The sequence below is a fragment of the Serinus canaria genome, chromosome 10, assembly GCF_022539315.1.
Source record: "Serinus canaria isolate serCan28SL12 chromosome 10, serCan2020, whole genome shotgun sequence".
NCBI lineage: Eukaryota > Metazoa > Chordata > Aves > Passeriformes > Fringillidae > Serinus > Serinus canaria.
Genome location: NC_066324.1, coordinates 18,189,562 through 18,205,149, shown reverse-complemented (window position 1 = coordinate 18,205,149; position 15,588 = coordinate 18,189,562). Strand labels below are relative to the sequence as shown.

At 51.8% G+C, this 15,588-nt stretch overlaps 1 protein-coding gene across 1 annotated transcript in view; it reads left to right on the top strand.

Annotated features, from left to right (window-relative positions):
• Positions 1–15,588, top strand: part of HCN4 (hyperpolarization activated cyclic nucleotide gated potassium channel 4) — a 100,665-nt gene that overhangs the window by 45,123 nt on the left and 39,954 nt on the right. The window contains exon 3 of the mRNA XM_050978428.1: positions 14,518–14,679. Within this exon, the coding sequence (XP_050834385.1) occupies positions 14,518–14,679 (162 nt within the window). The remainder of the gene's footprint in view (positions 1–14,517; positions 14,680–15,588) is intronic.

Genomic DNA, 15,588 nt, shown 5'->3' with positions numbered 1-15,588 from the left:
ATTAAACATTTGAACACTCCAGTCCTTCCAGAGCCTGAGGTTCCTGGTGGTCTAGGGAGATCCAGACTGAGAAATGGGATATCAGACACCTGTTCCTGACTCCGTTTTTGGTCTTCCCACTGGGGCTGTGCAATTTCATCTCTCAGATTATTTTGTTTGCTGCCCTTGGCCTCCATGTGCTTCCTAGCAAATTCACTGCAGGAAGTCTGCAGGTCTGAGTGGTCACACAGAGAAACTTCTAGAATTCCTAGGTCTCACCACCATGGAAACTGAACTCTGGAATGTGTTGGTGCTGTGAATGCAGGTTTAGTGGAAGGACACAAACTCTTACATTCTGTGAGGTTTCCAGGCTATAGGACACAGATCTGGGATCTGAGGGTTCTGAGCCCTAAACTGTCAGGGCAGACTCACACCTGGGGTCTCCCATCCAGGCTTGGAAATCTGAAGAGGTCAAGTTTAGTGCCCTGCATTTGCCTCATCCCATGCTCAGTTGCACCTTGGTTTTTTTGATGTTCAGAGCCTTCACAGGCTGCTGAGAAACCCCGAACTTCTGGCTTTTGGAAGAGCCCAACTTGCTCACCCCATGTTGCTTTGGCAGAACTTCTCATGTGCAGCTTAATCCTGGTTCCATTTGTGGAGGGGAGAGCACCTTAAGTGCAAAGAAGAGCTTGTGGTGTTATTTGCAACAAGAAATCACTGAGTGCCAAAGCTTTCCCTTAACGTTGCCTAAGAGGTGCCCTGCTGCTTCCCTCCTGATCCCATAGGGAGAAGCTGCTCCCATTTCTTGCCCTGCCAAAGTTTTCTGGGGTCAGGGATCCAGCTTCATTCGTAACCATCTGACACTGAATTATAACTCCCCTTGGAAAAGACACCCAGTATAGAAATGCAAAGCACTGGAGCACTGCACTGGTGCCTTCTCCATCCCTCTTGCAGCAGGGCTTGCTCTCAAGGGCACAGACACAGCCCTGCTGCAGTTGGCAGGATTATTTTGGGGGAGAAAAGGCAATGTCAGCTTTTCTCAGTTCTTGCTGTAGGTCTGAAGCTCTCCTGAAATCCCAGCTTCTGTGGGACCTGCACTGTGTCAGTACAATCCCAGACATGGAGCAGCCTTCATGGAATGACAGAATCACAGAACCCTTGCGTAGGACAGGCCCTTAAAGATCCTCCAGTTCCACCCCCTGCCACGGGCAGGACACCTGCACTTCCCCAGGGAATGGGCTGGGTGCTGTCCTCAGCACAGCTCTGGAGAGTTCAGCACTGGGGTGACCAGCAGGGATTCCTTGGGACCCTGAGCCCTCCCAGATCCACTGCTGCTGCTGCTGTGACCCTGAGCCCTCCCAGATCCACTGCTGCTGCTGCTGTGACCCTGAGCCCTCCCAGATCCACTGCTGCTGCTGCTGTGACCCTGAGCCCTCCCAGATCCCCTGCTGCTGCTGCTGTGACCCTGAGCCCTCCCAGATCCACTGCTGCTGCTGCTGTGACCCTGAGCCCTCCCAGATCCACTGCTGCTGCTGCTGTGACCCTGAGCCCTCCCAGATCCACTGCTGCTGCTGCTGTGACCCCGAGCCCTCCCAGATCCCCTGCTGCTGCTGCTGTGACCCTGAGCCCTCCCAGATCCACTGCTGCTGCTGCTGTGACCCTGAGCCCTCCCAGATCCACTGCTGCTGCTGCTGTGAGCCAGTGCTGCAGCCAGCAGTGGTTTCCTGGGCTCCCCCAAATGCACTGCTGGTTTCAGCCAGTGCTCCAGGCAGTGCCAGGGTGGAGCAGGGTGTTTTCCACACCCTCAGGGCTCGGTGCAGCCCTCCCCTGCGTTCCAGGGCAGGTGAGGTGCAGCCCCTGGAGCCCCCTCTGCAAGGCTCAGAGCTGGACCCACCCCAGAATGTCAGTGAGTGACCCCCAGAGGTGCTGAGGGGGGAGGCTGGGCCGTGGCAGCTGCTGGGGGCTGTAAGGAATGATCAGTGCTGCCATCCTTGGGCACTTCATCCCCCCCAAGTCATTTCTCAGTACTGCTACCATCAGTTTTGCTTTTTTTTGATGAGGGCAAATTTCCCTGCTGCTGGCCTGGGGGTTCACAGCAATGAGGTGCCATTAAATCAGCTTGGACTGGAGAATGATCCAGACCATGGGGTCAAGGCAGGACAGGTGCAGTGAGCAGGTTTTGAATTCCCCCAGGACTGAGTTTCCTTTGACTGAACAAGAACCAGGCAGAGTAAACACAAGTGAGTACACAAAGCAGCTCCATTTGTGTTTTGTAGTGGAGCTTCTCTATAGAAGCTGCTTCTCTAGAACTTTTTCCCTTCTGCTCCTCTGCTGGAGGGGATGAAAAGAGAACAGGGATTGAGGGAGCACAGGGTGGAGACAGGCACTAAAAATAATATAAATGGCCATTGTAGGTTACCTGAGTCTAAAAATATCCCAATTTTAGTTACTTGGGCTACTTCTACACCAGAGAGTAAAGTGAATTCAGAGAAACCTGATGAGAATAACCTGGAAGAAAGGAAGAGCTTGGCATTCTTTCCTTTAAAGGGAAGAGATAAAAAGAAAAAGAAAACCTTGCAAAGTAATAAGTCAGCTAGAAAAAGATGAGTTCTGTATTAATTTTTCCTGCTATATTCAGCAAAGATAGGGGCAGCCAATGGAACAGAAAAGGCAGCAAATTCCAAAAGCAGTCCAGGAAATGCTCCTTGAGACAGCAGCTACTGAGCCATGGGAACCCCTTCCAAGGCTCCACTTTGGGGTTCCTGGGAGCTCCTCCCACAGGGAACCCCTTCCAAGGGCACTTTGGGGTTCCTGGGAGCTCCTCCCACAGGGAACCCCTTCCAAGGCTCCACTTTGGGGTTCCTGGGAGCTCCTCCCACAGGGAACCCCTTCCAAGGGCACTTTGGGGATTCTGGGAGCTCCTCCCACAGGGAACCCCTTCCAAGGCTCCACTTTGGGGTTCCTGGGAGCTGCTCCCACAGGGAACCCCTTCCAAGGGCACTTTGGGGGTTCCTGGGAGCTCCTCCCACAGACACAGGGATGGTTTATAGGGGTTTCTAACCCCTGAATTTTCCTGCACCTCCAAGCCCCTGCCCAGCTGTTTTTGCTGTTTCTGGGTTTGCTGGGATCCTGGTGTCCTACACCCCTCAGAGAGCTGTGCAGAGCTCCTCCTCCTCCTCCTCCTCCTCCCTGGCTGTGGCTCCTGGGATTCCTGCCCTGATAGCTGTCATCAGGCAGCATTTCCTGTTGGATTTCTAATTAAAATGGCAGCCTTTGGGGACTCTCTTCCTGCCCAGCATGTATTAATGCAGGAGTTAGAATATTTTAGGTAGAGTTTAAATACTGCTTTTCAATGTCTTTGTTCTGCCTCAGTACATTTTTCAAGAATCTATGAAATCTGTATACAACCGCAGCAGGAATTAATCCCTCAGACTTTCACAAATATCATCTGGGCTGCTTCTTAGTTAAAACCAGTTTTCCCTGGCCTAGATTCTTCAAGGAAATGAAGAATTCACCCAGCACTTCCCCCTTTTCTCCCCTGCTGGGACTGGAGCAGCCTTGGGTGTGCATCCCAAGGTTATGGGAGCTGCAGCTCCTCGGGATTCACCTCCCCAGTGCTGTTCCTGTGGGATTTGTCCCCTCTCAGGTGCAGCAGGAAAAGGTGACATTGCTGTTGTTGTCCCAGCAGAGTGGGAGGACGTTTGTGTCCCTGTCACTCGTCTTGGGCCATCTGTGACACTGCATTAAAACACCTTTGTGTCAGTCTGGGCAGGGCCATTGTCACTGCTGAGTCCCCCAGAGATGATCCAACCCTTGCTGTGTGTTCTCACTCTGGTCACAGGAAAAACCCAGCACTGAGAAACAAAGCCATTGGAGTTTGTGCTCCCTGTGCCCACAGCCTGGCACAGCTCTTCTCAACCCCTCCAGGGCTGCAGCCAAGGGTTCTGTCCCTGGGGTGGGAGGTGCCCCAGTCCCTTCTTCCCCTCTCTGAAATGCAGGAGAAGCAAAGAATGCCCAGAATGGATCCCTTTGCAGGGCAGGGCTCAGCCCTGTGCCAGCCAGGCCCTGGGGCTGAGCATCCTCTGCTCCCCTGTGTGGGAATCAGAACACCAGAAACTTCCACAGACACTGGAGGGTTTGATTACAGCCTTGGGAGAAGCTTGGGCTGATGTAAAAATACAATACACAGACATAAAGCTGGAAAATCATAAACTTCTGTTTCTGTAGTTTAAGTAAGAAAATGCTTTAAATAAGTGAGAAACTGCACTGATAAATGGTGAAGGGTTTCTAATGCAGGGGTGGGGTTGTATGGAATAAACTGAGAGTTTAGAAGTTATAACAGAAACATTTGTGTGCATGTGAGACAGAAGCTTGTTGGGTAAAAACATCCACAGTGCAGCAGAAAGGAGTAAAGGTGATGGGTTAGAAAAGCAAAATACACCTTTGGCATCTATTCATTGGGTTAGAAAGTTCTGTATTGCCTTGTAACAAAGAAACTTTCACAGAATTCACAGAATGGCCGGGTTGGAAGAGACCTTAAAGATCATCAGGTCCAGCCCAGCCCCAGCACCTAAACCCTGGCACCCAGTGCCACATCCAGGCTGTGTTAAACACACCCAGGGATGGGGACTCCACACCTCCCTGGGCAGCCAGTCCAGAACTTTATCTCTCTTTCCATGAAAACCTGTTTCCATTATATCCAACCTGAATTTCCCTTGGTGCAGCTTGAGGCTGTGTCCTCTGGTTCTGTCACTGCTGCCTGGAGAGAGAGCCAAGCCCCAGCTGAGCCCAAAAATAATCCCATCCCTTCATTACTAGTGGGGATAATGATACCCTGAGCTGTGCCCACACTCTGCCCCATGCCACAGGAAACATTCCCAGCTCCAGACCTGCCAGGAGCTTCCTCCCTGGACGTTACAGCCCCCAGGAGCCCAGGCTGGAAGTTGTGCCTGGTTGCTGTGGCTGTAATGGAATTAAAGCTCAGGATTGAGTTAGGTGGGAGCGCTCAGCGTCCCTGCGGAGCACGGAGCATCCTGGCAGGCTGTGCCAGGCTGGAGCAGCCCCAGGTCCTGCTCTGGGACAGCAAATACTCAAATATAACCCAAGGGCTGTGCCAGGCTGTGCCAGGGCCTCACCTGCCCAGGCTGCCCCTGCCATGCCCAGCAGAGAGAGCCTTTCACAGCCAAACTGGGACATGCTCCTTTTGAGGAGTGCATTTTTGGCTCTCTTCTTCCCTTCTTTTCCTACAGACCCCCAGACTGGGTTAGCAGAGGGATAACAAGTGTGTGCTGTGCTGTCTTGATTGAAATGCAGGTGGCATCAAAGAAATAATGTTAATTGATCAAGAGCAAACTGCAGGAGTTCTGTGGTTCTTTAGCAAGTTTGCAGTTCCAGGGCAGGACCTAGTGAGTTCATATTCAATCTCAGCTGTTAATCATATGGATCCCTAGGGATCAAGCTTGGATTTTAAAACATCTGTTCTGAATTTTAAATGAAAAATTCAGGTGGGACTGAAAGGAATAAGAAAACAAAGGTTGCTGGTGATTTCTTTCGGAAATGGGGAATGAGAGCTGTTCTGTGAGCAGTCAGAATTTTGAGAAGACAATTCTCTTCCTCATTGGAGAGTCTGTTCTCTTGGTGTGATTGTGTTTCTGCCATGTCCTGGTGCTGTGTTTATGGATACAGAGAGTCCCTGGCTGCCAGGTCAGGCTCTGGCATCGGGACAGGGAGGCACCTGTGGCACAGCAGACGTTCCTTGAATCTGCTCTCAGATGCTGCACAGGGAGCGTCAGATGAGCTCCAGGACAACGGCTCTGAAACAAGAATTGATTTCATTTACTGGTGTTTAACTTCTGCCTCCTGCCCAGGGACCTTCAGGCTGTGCTGAAGCTGTCTCTGGGGAAGTCAGACAGCTTCCAAAGAGCCATGGCATGGAAGGAAAAGGGCTGGGATCCCTTCCTTAGCTTCTCAGTGTCCTCTGGAAACAGGTCCGGGGGCAAGGCTGGCACTGCCCTGGGTGCTGGCACAGGCTGAGCAGGGGGGCAAGGCTGGCACAGGTTGAGCAGGGTGCAGGGCTGGCAGCGGGCTGGCACAGGCTGAGCAGGGGGCAAGGCTGGCAGTGGGCTGGCACAGGTTGAGTAGGGGATGAGGCTGGCACAGCCTGAGCAGGAGGCAAGGCTGGCAGTGGGCTGGCACAGGCTGTGCAGGGCACAAGGCTGGCAGTGGGCTGACACAGGCTGTGCAGGGCACAAGGCTGGCAGTGGGCTGACACAGGCTGTGCAGGGCGCAAGGCTGGCAGTGGGCTGGCACAGGCTGAGCAGGAGGCAAGGCTGGCAGGGTGCTGGCACAGGCTGAGCAGGAGGCAAGGCTGGCAGTGTCCTGACACAGACTGAGCAGGGGGCAAGGCTGGCAGTGGGCTGACACAGGCTGAGCAGGAGGCAAGGCTGGCAGTGGGCTGGCACAGCCTGGGCAGTGCTGGCAGCAGTATTTGCTCTGTGCTGCTCGTGCCAGCTGCCTGCAGACTGTGGGCCTGGCAGCTCAGGGCATTCCAGGCTGATTTCCCACTTAGCCCAGGCAGGTTTGCTCACACCACAAATGAGCCCTCCTGGCAGAGGCTGCAGCCTCACCTGCAGCTCCTGGCTCAGGCATCCATCACCCCCATGCTGCTGTTCCAGGGAGAGTCCTGCCCTGAGCCAGCACAGACTCTGGCACCACCCTGCCCCTCTCAGTGCCCTTCTGGAGCCATTTCCAGGCCTGCAGGCCCCAGTTTCCTGGTTTCCTAGTTCTGTGTGCCTTGTCCCTTTCTCAGGGATTTAAGCCTCCTTTCCCCTCAGCATCCCACTATTCCTTTCCCTGGGCACATCTATGTATAGCTCCTGAGCAAGGCAGACCTTTTGTCTGGTGACTGTGGTCATTCTTAAACCTCCAAAAAAGCCCATGACCTATTTCGAGCAGTGATTCATTGCAAGCCTCTCAGGACTACAATTCCCAAAGATGCAGATAAGAGCCCTGAGAGATGAGAGCCAGCCTCAGCAGGTAAGAGATCTAATTCCCCTTGAGAACCAGACACCCAACCTAGTTACAGCTCTGGGGGCTTGTTTTCCTTCCCTTTTCCAAAGGCACCCATTGATCCTGTGGAAAACCTGAGCTGGGGGCGTGTGGGAACATAAACCCCATGGAAAAGCAAAGCAGAGCTTCCTCCAAAGTCACAGAGCTGCTGGAAAAAGCCCTGGCCCCAGTCCTTGTGTTGCTGTTCCTGGAGGTGACAGTGCCACCGTCCCTCCTCCCCAGAGCTGCCTGCTGCTGTCTCACACCCAGGGCAGTCTCACACTCAACCCAACCCCGAATGTTTTTTTCCTGGAGGTTGAAAGGGAAATGTGCAGGAAAGACAGTCGTTTGAGTTGTGCTAGAAAATATTTTTAAAAGTCTGTGTCACGTTGCCGTGGTGACAAAAGTTCTTAAAATGATGAAGATTAAAGTCTAGGCTGGGAATGGTGGCATGGGGAGAGGAAGGGGGGCTGCTGTCATGACAACCTCAACTCTGAGAGTGCAAGAGGCAAAATACACGGTGGTGGCAGGATCTTGGGGGTTTATATATATCCATAAACATCTGCCAGCTATGCCAGCCTGCTCTGTGCTAATTAGCCCTGCTATTTCACCTTTCTCTGCTGTAAATATTTTCCAGTAGATACAACTCTCAGAGGGAGGAGGCAAGAAAATGCCATTTTCCCCCTATTTCCTTTTGCTTCCTGGTGTTCTCTATCTCTGTTCCCTGAACTCCTACCTGGGGAAGAACTTCCAGTGGCCAGGAGCGGGTTGCCTGGGAAGAGTTAAATTATCTGAGGAGGAGGAGGAGGTGGAGGCTTGGTGGTTCCTTACGGAGCTTTCCAGCACCAGGCTGGGGCAGGAGCACTGGTTGGGCTGCCCTGCTCACTGAGGCACCTCCTTGGACCATCCCACAGCCCAGGAGCACAGAGCAGAGCTGCCAGCCCGAGCTTTGGCTGAAAACTTTGCCCTCAGCTTCCAGTGCAGGAGGCCTTTCCCTGCTCCGTGCCCTGCTGGCCCCTCTGGGATAGCAGAGCTCAGGGAGATGGGGAACGCAGAGATGAGTGTCAGCACAGCCCCCGAGACCTGCAGAGGAAAACTGCCACGGCAGCACAGAAGATTCTCGGATTTGGAGTGTGAAATGTGCTTGGCTATCTCTGCTCACACCTGGGCCCGGGAGCGCTGCCCTCCTGTGGCCGCTGCAGGCGGGGCCGGCCCGGGCCTGCCCCCGGTGAGTCACGGCCGGGCTCCGGCAGCATCAGCAACTCTGCTGACATTGCTTGTGTCACTCGCTGCAAAGCCAGCAGAAAAAGAGAATCAACCCCAAACTCTTGCCTTCATCTAAAACTTGATCTTCTGGCTCTGGCTGGCTGCTGGCACAGCAGAACGCGGGTGTGCACACAGCCTGCAGATGTAGCTGTGCTCCACAGCCCAGCCCTGCTCAGCCCATCTGCTGCCTGCTGCTGCCAAACCTGGCCCGAACAAGCTGCATCCCAGCTCCCTCCTTGTCCCAGGCACGCTGTGATGGGCACAGCCCAGAGCTGTCTTGAGAAACACATTCACTCTTCTGTGAACATGTAAAAGGTTTAATGAAGGACAGTAGGAGTTGAGAACCACAGAGCAAAAGTTATTGCTGTTAAAAACATGTTCAGTCTCCTGTGAACATGTAAAAAGTTTAATAAAGGACAGAAGGAGACAAGGACCATGGAGCAAAGAGCTCCCTGTTATCTTCAGGGACACCCCTTAAATACCCTTTAATTCCATCAGCCCTTTGCAAGTTCACAGCCCCTTGTGCACTGTGAACTTCTCCCCAGACTGGTTTACACGTTCCAAGAATTGTTTAGCACATCTCTTCTTTGGATCTGCTTTTTTAGAGCAGGAGGATTCCTGGGCTGTGGCTTTAGTCCCTTTTTGTCCCCTGCAGCAGAGGGTGAGTGCTGCTGGCTGCAGATGTGTGCAGGTGTGCTCATGCTGTGTTCCCTGGGTGTTCTCCATGCCAGCAGGCACTGTAGCACAGCACACTGAGAGCAGCTATGGCCCTGAGCTGAATGACAGCAGAGATAAATCCAGATCTTCATGGCAGAGTTACTGGAACACCCCACATCTAAAATCCATTAATACTTGCCAAAAGCCAATATTATAATGTGTGTCTATAACATGTCTGACCCAGTGCTGCTCCTTCTTAAGGGATCCTGCTTCCCAAGGTGTCAGTAAACCCAACTGTGTTCCTTTAGGGGATTCCTCTTCTTCCCCAGCTCAGCCTGTTGGCAGCAACAATTGTCTTGGAAATTTGGAGTTTCTATCTTTGTATAATTTAGTGGCTAGAACAGCATTTTGTCTGCTCTTCCAAAGAAAAAAAAAAGTGTAAAAATGTGTCCATTCTTCCTAAAGACCAAAACCTGAGGAGTTGCTCAGGACAGGAAACCTCCTGGAGTCAAATTGGATTATATTTTGACACAGCTTAAGAATGACATCACTGGGAGAATAAATAGGAAGTTGGGGAGAGTGAGGAAGGAGCAGGGAGCAGGGGATGATGCATTTCCCACAACAGCATCAGGAGAGGGAAGGGAGAGGCTGAGATGTTGCTTTGCCTTGCTGAAAACACCGTGTGTGCCTGCAGGGTGGGTTCATTCCACACGTGGAATTCCTGGGGGAGCTGCCCTTTCCCTGATTGCTGTGTGTGCTCAGAGTGGCTCAGGGCTGGCTCTGTGTGCCCCAGGTGTGCCCAGGGCTGGCTCTGTGTGCCCCAGGTGTGCCCAGGGCTGGCTCTGTGTGCCCTGGCTCTGTGTGCCCTGGCCACACTCAGGGCTGGCTCTGTGTGCCCAGGCTCTGTGTGCCCTTCCTGTGCTCCCTGCCTCAGTGCCCTGTGTGTGCCCAGGCTCTTTGTCCTCCTGAGCCCACCCTGCCAGTTCTGTGTTCTTTGTCCCTCCCTCCCTGCAGCTTCCCAGGATGGGTCTGCTCATCAGGGCCCCCAAAGCCTTCCCCTCTTCCATGAGTTGTGTCAGCCAGGGCTCACCCTGGGTGTGCAGAAGGTGACATTTGCCCCAAGAGCTGGCACTGATCCCCAAATCACCCAAACCACACTTTTATCAGTGAGCTGCCTTGAGTTTGCACACTGGCTGGAATGAGCTCGTTGTCCAGGCTTGGGACTAAACAGGATGGGTGGCTTTGGGTGATCCAGAGCCACAGCAGCTGCTACTGCAGGGCCTCAGCACAGCCACCCTCAGTAATCTGGCTAAACTGGATTTTAGGCTCAGAAAAGCTCTTTGCAGCACCCACCTATCCCCAGTCTATTGGGAGATTAACACTGAGGTTTGAAAAGGCAGCTAATGCCTCTGTGAGGAAAATGGATCTTTACCTCTGTTATCTCCAAAAGCCAAGGAGAGAAAGGCAGACTGAAAGACATGTCAACTTTCTTCCCCACAGCCCACAAATACTCTTCTTAAATGTGAGTAAACACGTTTTTCCTCACAGCAGAACAGCCTTAACTCTGACCCTGGAGCACTCACAACAGCATATGAGACTGTTTTGATTCTCTTTTGAGATTTGTATTTCCTTCTCAGGTCTGTGGTTTTTTAAGCCATAAATGAAGAGTAAATTCTTTGCTGCTTTTAAGCTAGAGCAGTGTCACCGCTCCTTGATTATCCCCAGGGGATTTATCACAGTTGTATATTAACCATGGTGTGGGCACAGACACCAGCACTGGCTCGGGACCAGGCAGGATGTAGAGCTACAGAATTCCTGCCACGTTGTCAGTGCAGTAGTGAAGGACAACAAGCAGTTTCAGTGTTTTCCTGTGGAGCAGAATCTGTTCAGGAGCCCCATGGATGGCAGTGAGTCCTGCCAAAGCCAGTGTTCAGGTCCGCTGGCTCACCCTGCCTCAGCCAGGATCTTCAGGGTACCTCTGCATCAGGGCCCCCAAAGGCCTGGGAGAGCCCCTTGGCTGCAGGCACAGCACCTCCAGAGTGTGAAAAGCCAGCAGGGATGTGCAGTCAGACACCAGCCTGGATGTCCCAGCAGAGCCAGGGATGGGGGCTGTGCCAAAGGCTGGCCCTGGCAGGGTGTGCCTGGAGCAGCTGCTGCCCTGCCCAGCACTGCCCCAGCCTGTGCCCATGGATAGGGCAGCCAGCCTGGAGCAGAGGGATGGTGGTGGCCCCATCTGGATCAGAGGAATTGGTGGTGGCCATGGTTTGGACAGCACCTGAGCCTTGTGCCAGCACAGACCAGCATGGCTGATTTACCTCACAGCCTTGATTGGAGCCACTGGCAGAGCCAGGCCCCACTTCTCCCAGGTGTCCTTGATTCCTTCCAGCTCAAGTGCTGAGCCTGGAGGATGCTGCTGCAGCCCAGGATGGAGGAGGGCTGCACAGTTACCTGGGGCTGCCAGGATTTCAGATTCCTCCTGATAGGATCCCAATAGCTCATTCTGTACAACTGGAGTTTCTGAGATGGAGCTCTTACATAACCAGAAGTGACTTTTGGAGGGAAGTTTAGGTCCTCCCACTTTCCCAAGCTGTCCTTTCCACAAGAATTGCAAGGTGAACTTTGGCTGGAAGGACAGTGCTGGTTTTGTAGCAGGGATGCTGAAGCCAGAGCTTGTTTTGGTCTGTCAAAACCCAGGGATATTCTCTATCCAAGAATATCCTTTAAATGGGAGCCCATGCTCTGCTCTTCTCCTGGCTCCCTTTTTCCCAGTGCAGTAGCAGAAAGTCAAGAAGCACAGGCAGTGCTGGGGTGGAAGGAGCTGTGATGCTCTGGGACCCAGCCTGGGTTGTGTTACACCAGGACACAAAGTCCTGAGTGTTCCTGATGAAAACCAGAGGAGTTGCAGTTACCACTCACATTCCTGTGCTCGTGCATGGAGCAGCTCTTCTGGAATGTTCCTGACCCTCCTCCCTGGTGAGCCATGGAAGTGCTGGAGGGCACTGCAACACCTGGGTCAGAATTCCCTGTGACACCAGCACCTCTTTGCAGTGGCAGCTTCTCAGTGGCAGGAGTTTGTTCCCAGCTCTTCACAGTTATTCCTGCACCAGGAGTGCTCCTGCTCTTCTCTTGCATGGGAATGCAAATGTATTCCAAGGAGTGGGCAGGAGCTGGGATCTCCTGAGACATTTGGAACTGGAGTTGTCTCACTTGCAGCTCAGACATTTGCAGTTCATAATCATAATGACTCCTGGGAATCCCTGAGCTCCTTCTCAGGTGCCACAGCCCAGATGTGTCACCCTCAGGGATCTGTTCCCATCCATTGGCTCTGGTGTTCCCATCCAGATCCCAAGGTGCAGAGTAGGAGCTGAATCCACCCTCCCTCTCTCTGCATGCACCAAATGAAGCCTGACTAGGATGGATCCCAGCCCTCCTCTCAGAAGCTCCATATCCATCACCTGGTCCCTGAGCCATCCATGCCCTCGGGCTCTTGGCTGTCTGCTTTTCATCTATCAAAGGAAGGAAGGCACTGACAGGGCTTCTCCCTGCCCCTGGCTGGAGCTCCCTGAGTTACAGCAGGGCTGGAGCTCTTTGAAAAACACCCGGAGGTGTGAGAGGAAAAGTCATTAGCACAGAAAAACCCTGGTGGCACAAAAGATCCTTCTGCAAACTGCTGCTCCAGCTTCATTAAAAGCACAGCCCCGGGCTCTCATTCCAACAGGATGGATTCGCTCTGGGTTATCTAAATGAGAAGGATCATTTCTGCAGGGTGAGGAAAACAGAGGAAACCAGGAGGAATTATTCTGTATAAATTATGTGCTCAGCTTTCATACTGACCTATTGAGTCAGCAGCAAGAGCTGGATTTCCTAGAACAGCCTTTCATGCTGCATTTTGGAGATATTCTTCTTTTCAGCCCTGAAAGATCACTCAAATGGCCTTTCTCACACTGGCAGTGTGGGCTCCAGCCTGGATGCAGGGAAATCATGGAGTTAGCAGTAGTTATCCAAACCATTCATCCTTCTGCATTCCAGCATCCTTGTGCTCCCTCCTGGCAAGGCTTGGGCACGTGGGCATCGCTCTGGGCGTGTGACCCTGAGGTGGGCATGGAAACAGACATTCCAGCTGGACAGCCAGCTCCAACAGCAGCAATTCCAGCTGGAAAAATATGATTTTCCAAAATGTGACAAAGGTTTCCTGCAGTTTTAGCTGTTGAGCTGCCTTCCTGTGGGGTAAGAGGTTGATCTGTGGTGTGGGCAAAGGTGGCAGGCACACAGTGCCATGGTGAGGGGAGGAGCAGGATTGTCCCTCTTGGAGCAGCCACGAGGTATATGGATTTGGGCACACATCACACAGCCTGTCCCCTGTGTCACAAACCACCCTGACACTCACTCATGTCCTTTGGAAGGTGATGCCACCTGAACCCCCCTGGATGAGGGGCTGTGTCACTTCTGACCTGTAAGGAAATTGTGTTTACAGCTTTGTTTTCCACTGAAGAACTGACAGATGAGGAAAACCAGCCCTGTCTGCCGTGGTTCTCTTTTCCTTGCTCACCTGGGCAGGAGTGTAACAGCAGAACATAAGAAAAGAGATGAATCAGATCCTCTTCCAGAAGCCTCTGCCGAGCTGGAGGCCGTTCCTTGTTGCATTTGATTCATGTAGAGACTGCAGCTGACACCCAGTACAAAGGCAGCTGCCACCATGGGTCACTGTGGGACACGTGTCCAGCAAGAACAGAAAGCAAAGAAGGGCATTGCAGCTAAAAGCTGGAATTATGGAGTTCATTCCTGAGGAGTGGCTGAAGGTCCAGAAATATTTGCAAGCAGCTTGTTTTATAGAAGGAGTTATGGAGCTTTTAATGGTGAGTTAGAAGGGAAAGTTGCAGGGCAGGAAGGTGTAATAGGAACCTCCACAAGCCAGCTCTCATAAGCTCTTAGAGGTCTGTTTATCATCCAGGATAGCTCAGCTACCTTTGGAGGCATAAAATGAGCAGGATGGCTTCTGTTGCAGTGTTGGAAACAAAAATGTTTAATAAAATGCAAAATAATAAAGTCTTTACAGAGAAGAACCGAGCCAGGTGCAAGAGGTTCTTGCTCCTGGTAAAACACCTCACAAAAGCCATTAGTTTCTTTGTTCTCTTCTTTTTCTAGTGAAATGCCTAAGCCTGACTTCTTGGCTCCTGTCCTATTGGCTATCCTTAAGTTTAAGGTGAAGTCCCCCAAGCCTGTGAGATGCCTTTTTCACCTAATCCAGGAGAGAAACTTCTGGACTTATTTCCTTTTTAAGGGGACAAAGGACAGTTTTGTCACTCTATCAACAGGAGGCACATTCTTATAAGGAGGGGTGACTGATGATGAGTTTGTATTTTGGTTTTTCAGCTGGTTCTGCTTGCCTGGTTCTGTATTTTGGTCTTTAAGCTGTTTTCCAGCTGGTTCTGCTTGCACACTGTGCCTGAGCTGAGCTGGTGCAGCTCGTCTGTCCCTTCGGCAGGGTTCTGAGCCTGAGGCCGTGTGTAATGACGCTGGGGGCTGTCTCGGGGAGCTGCTGTCTCACCTATCCCTGTGTGCCCGCAGATCTTCCACATGACCTACGACCTGGCCAGCGCCGTGGTGAGGATCGTCAATCTCATCGGGATGATGCTGCTGCTGTGCCACTGGGACGGCTGCCTGCAGTTCCTGGTGCCCATGCTGCAGGACTTCCCCGATGACTGCTGGGTGTCCCTCAACCGCATGGTGGTGAGTGCCGGCCAGAGAGCACTGCGACCTGCTTGTGTTTCCTCCTGTCTTCCCTGTTTTACCTTCCCCCTCTTTCCACTCTCTTCCTCTTCCAAAAGGGTGAGCCTGATGCCAGGTGTTGTATATTTCATCCCCTTGATCAGCTTGTAATAAATAATTCAATCTAAATATAAATAAATAACAAAATATATCTAAAATAGAAAATACATAAAAATAGTATATAGTATGTAGTACATGGTATATAACCTATAATATATAATACCTAGTATATAATATATAATATCTAGTATATAACGAATAATATATAATATACAATAGAAATATATATTTTATATATGTTATTTATTTATTCTGTGTATATGTATATATACATATAGCTATACATATCTATACATATATACATATGTATATAGGTATATATGCCTGTATATGTATATATAGGTATATACATATGTATATATGTACATATATATATACACATATGTATATATGCATATATATACATATATATACATATATATACATATACACACACACACACACACACACACACACACACACACACACACATATACATATAAAGAATTAAATACAAATGACCAGCTCAGAGATGGTGGGCAGGGTCTCCCCTCTGGAGCATCCCACATGCCATCCATGCTCCCCGTCCCACCTCTCGGCCCTAAACCCAGCCCTTGGGTGACACTCCTGCAGCACCCACTGCCATCCCCCAGCTTCCCGTTCCTCCTTGCATCCCCCGGGGCCGTCCGGCGCTGTGGGCAGGGAGGCAGGTCCTGCAGGGACACAGTGCCGGGGCAGGGAGGCAGGTCCTGCAGGGACACAGTGCCGGGGCAGGGAGGCAGGTCCTGCAGGGACACAGTGCCGGGGCAGGGAGGCAGGTCCTGCAGGGAC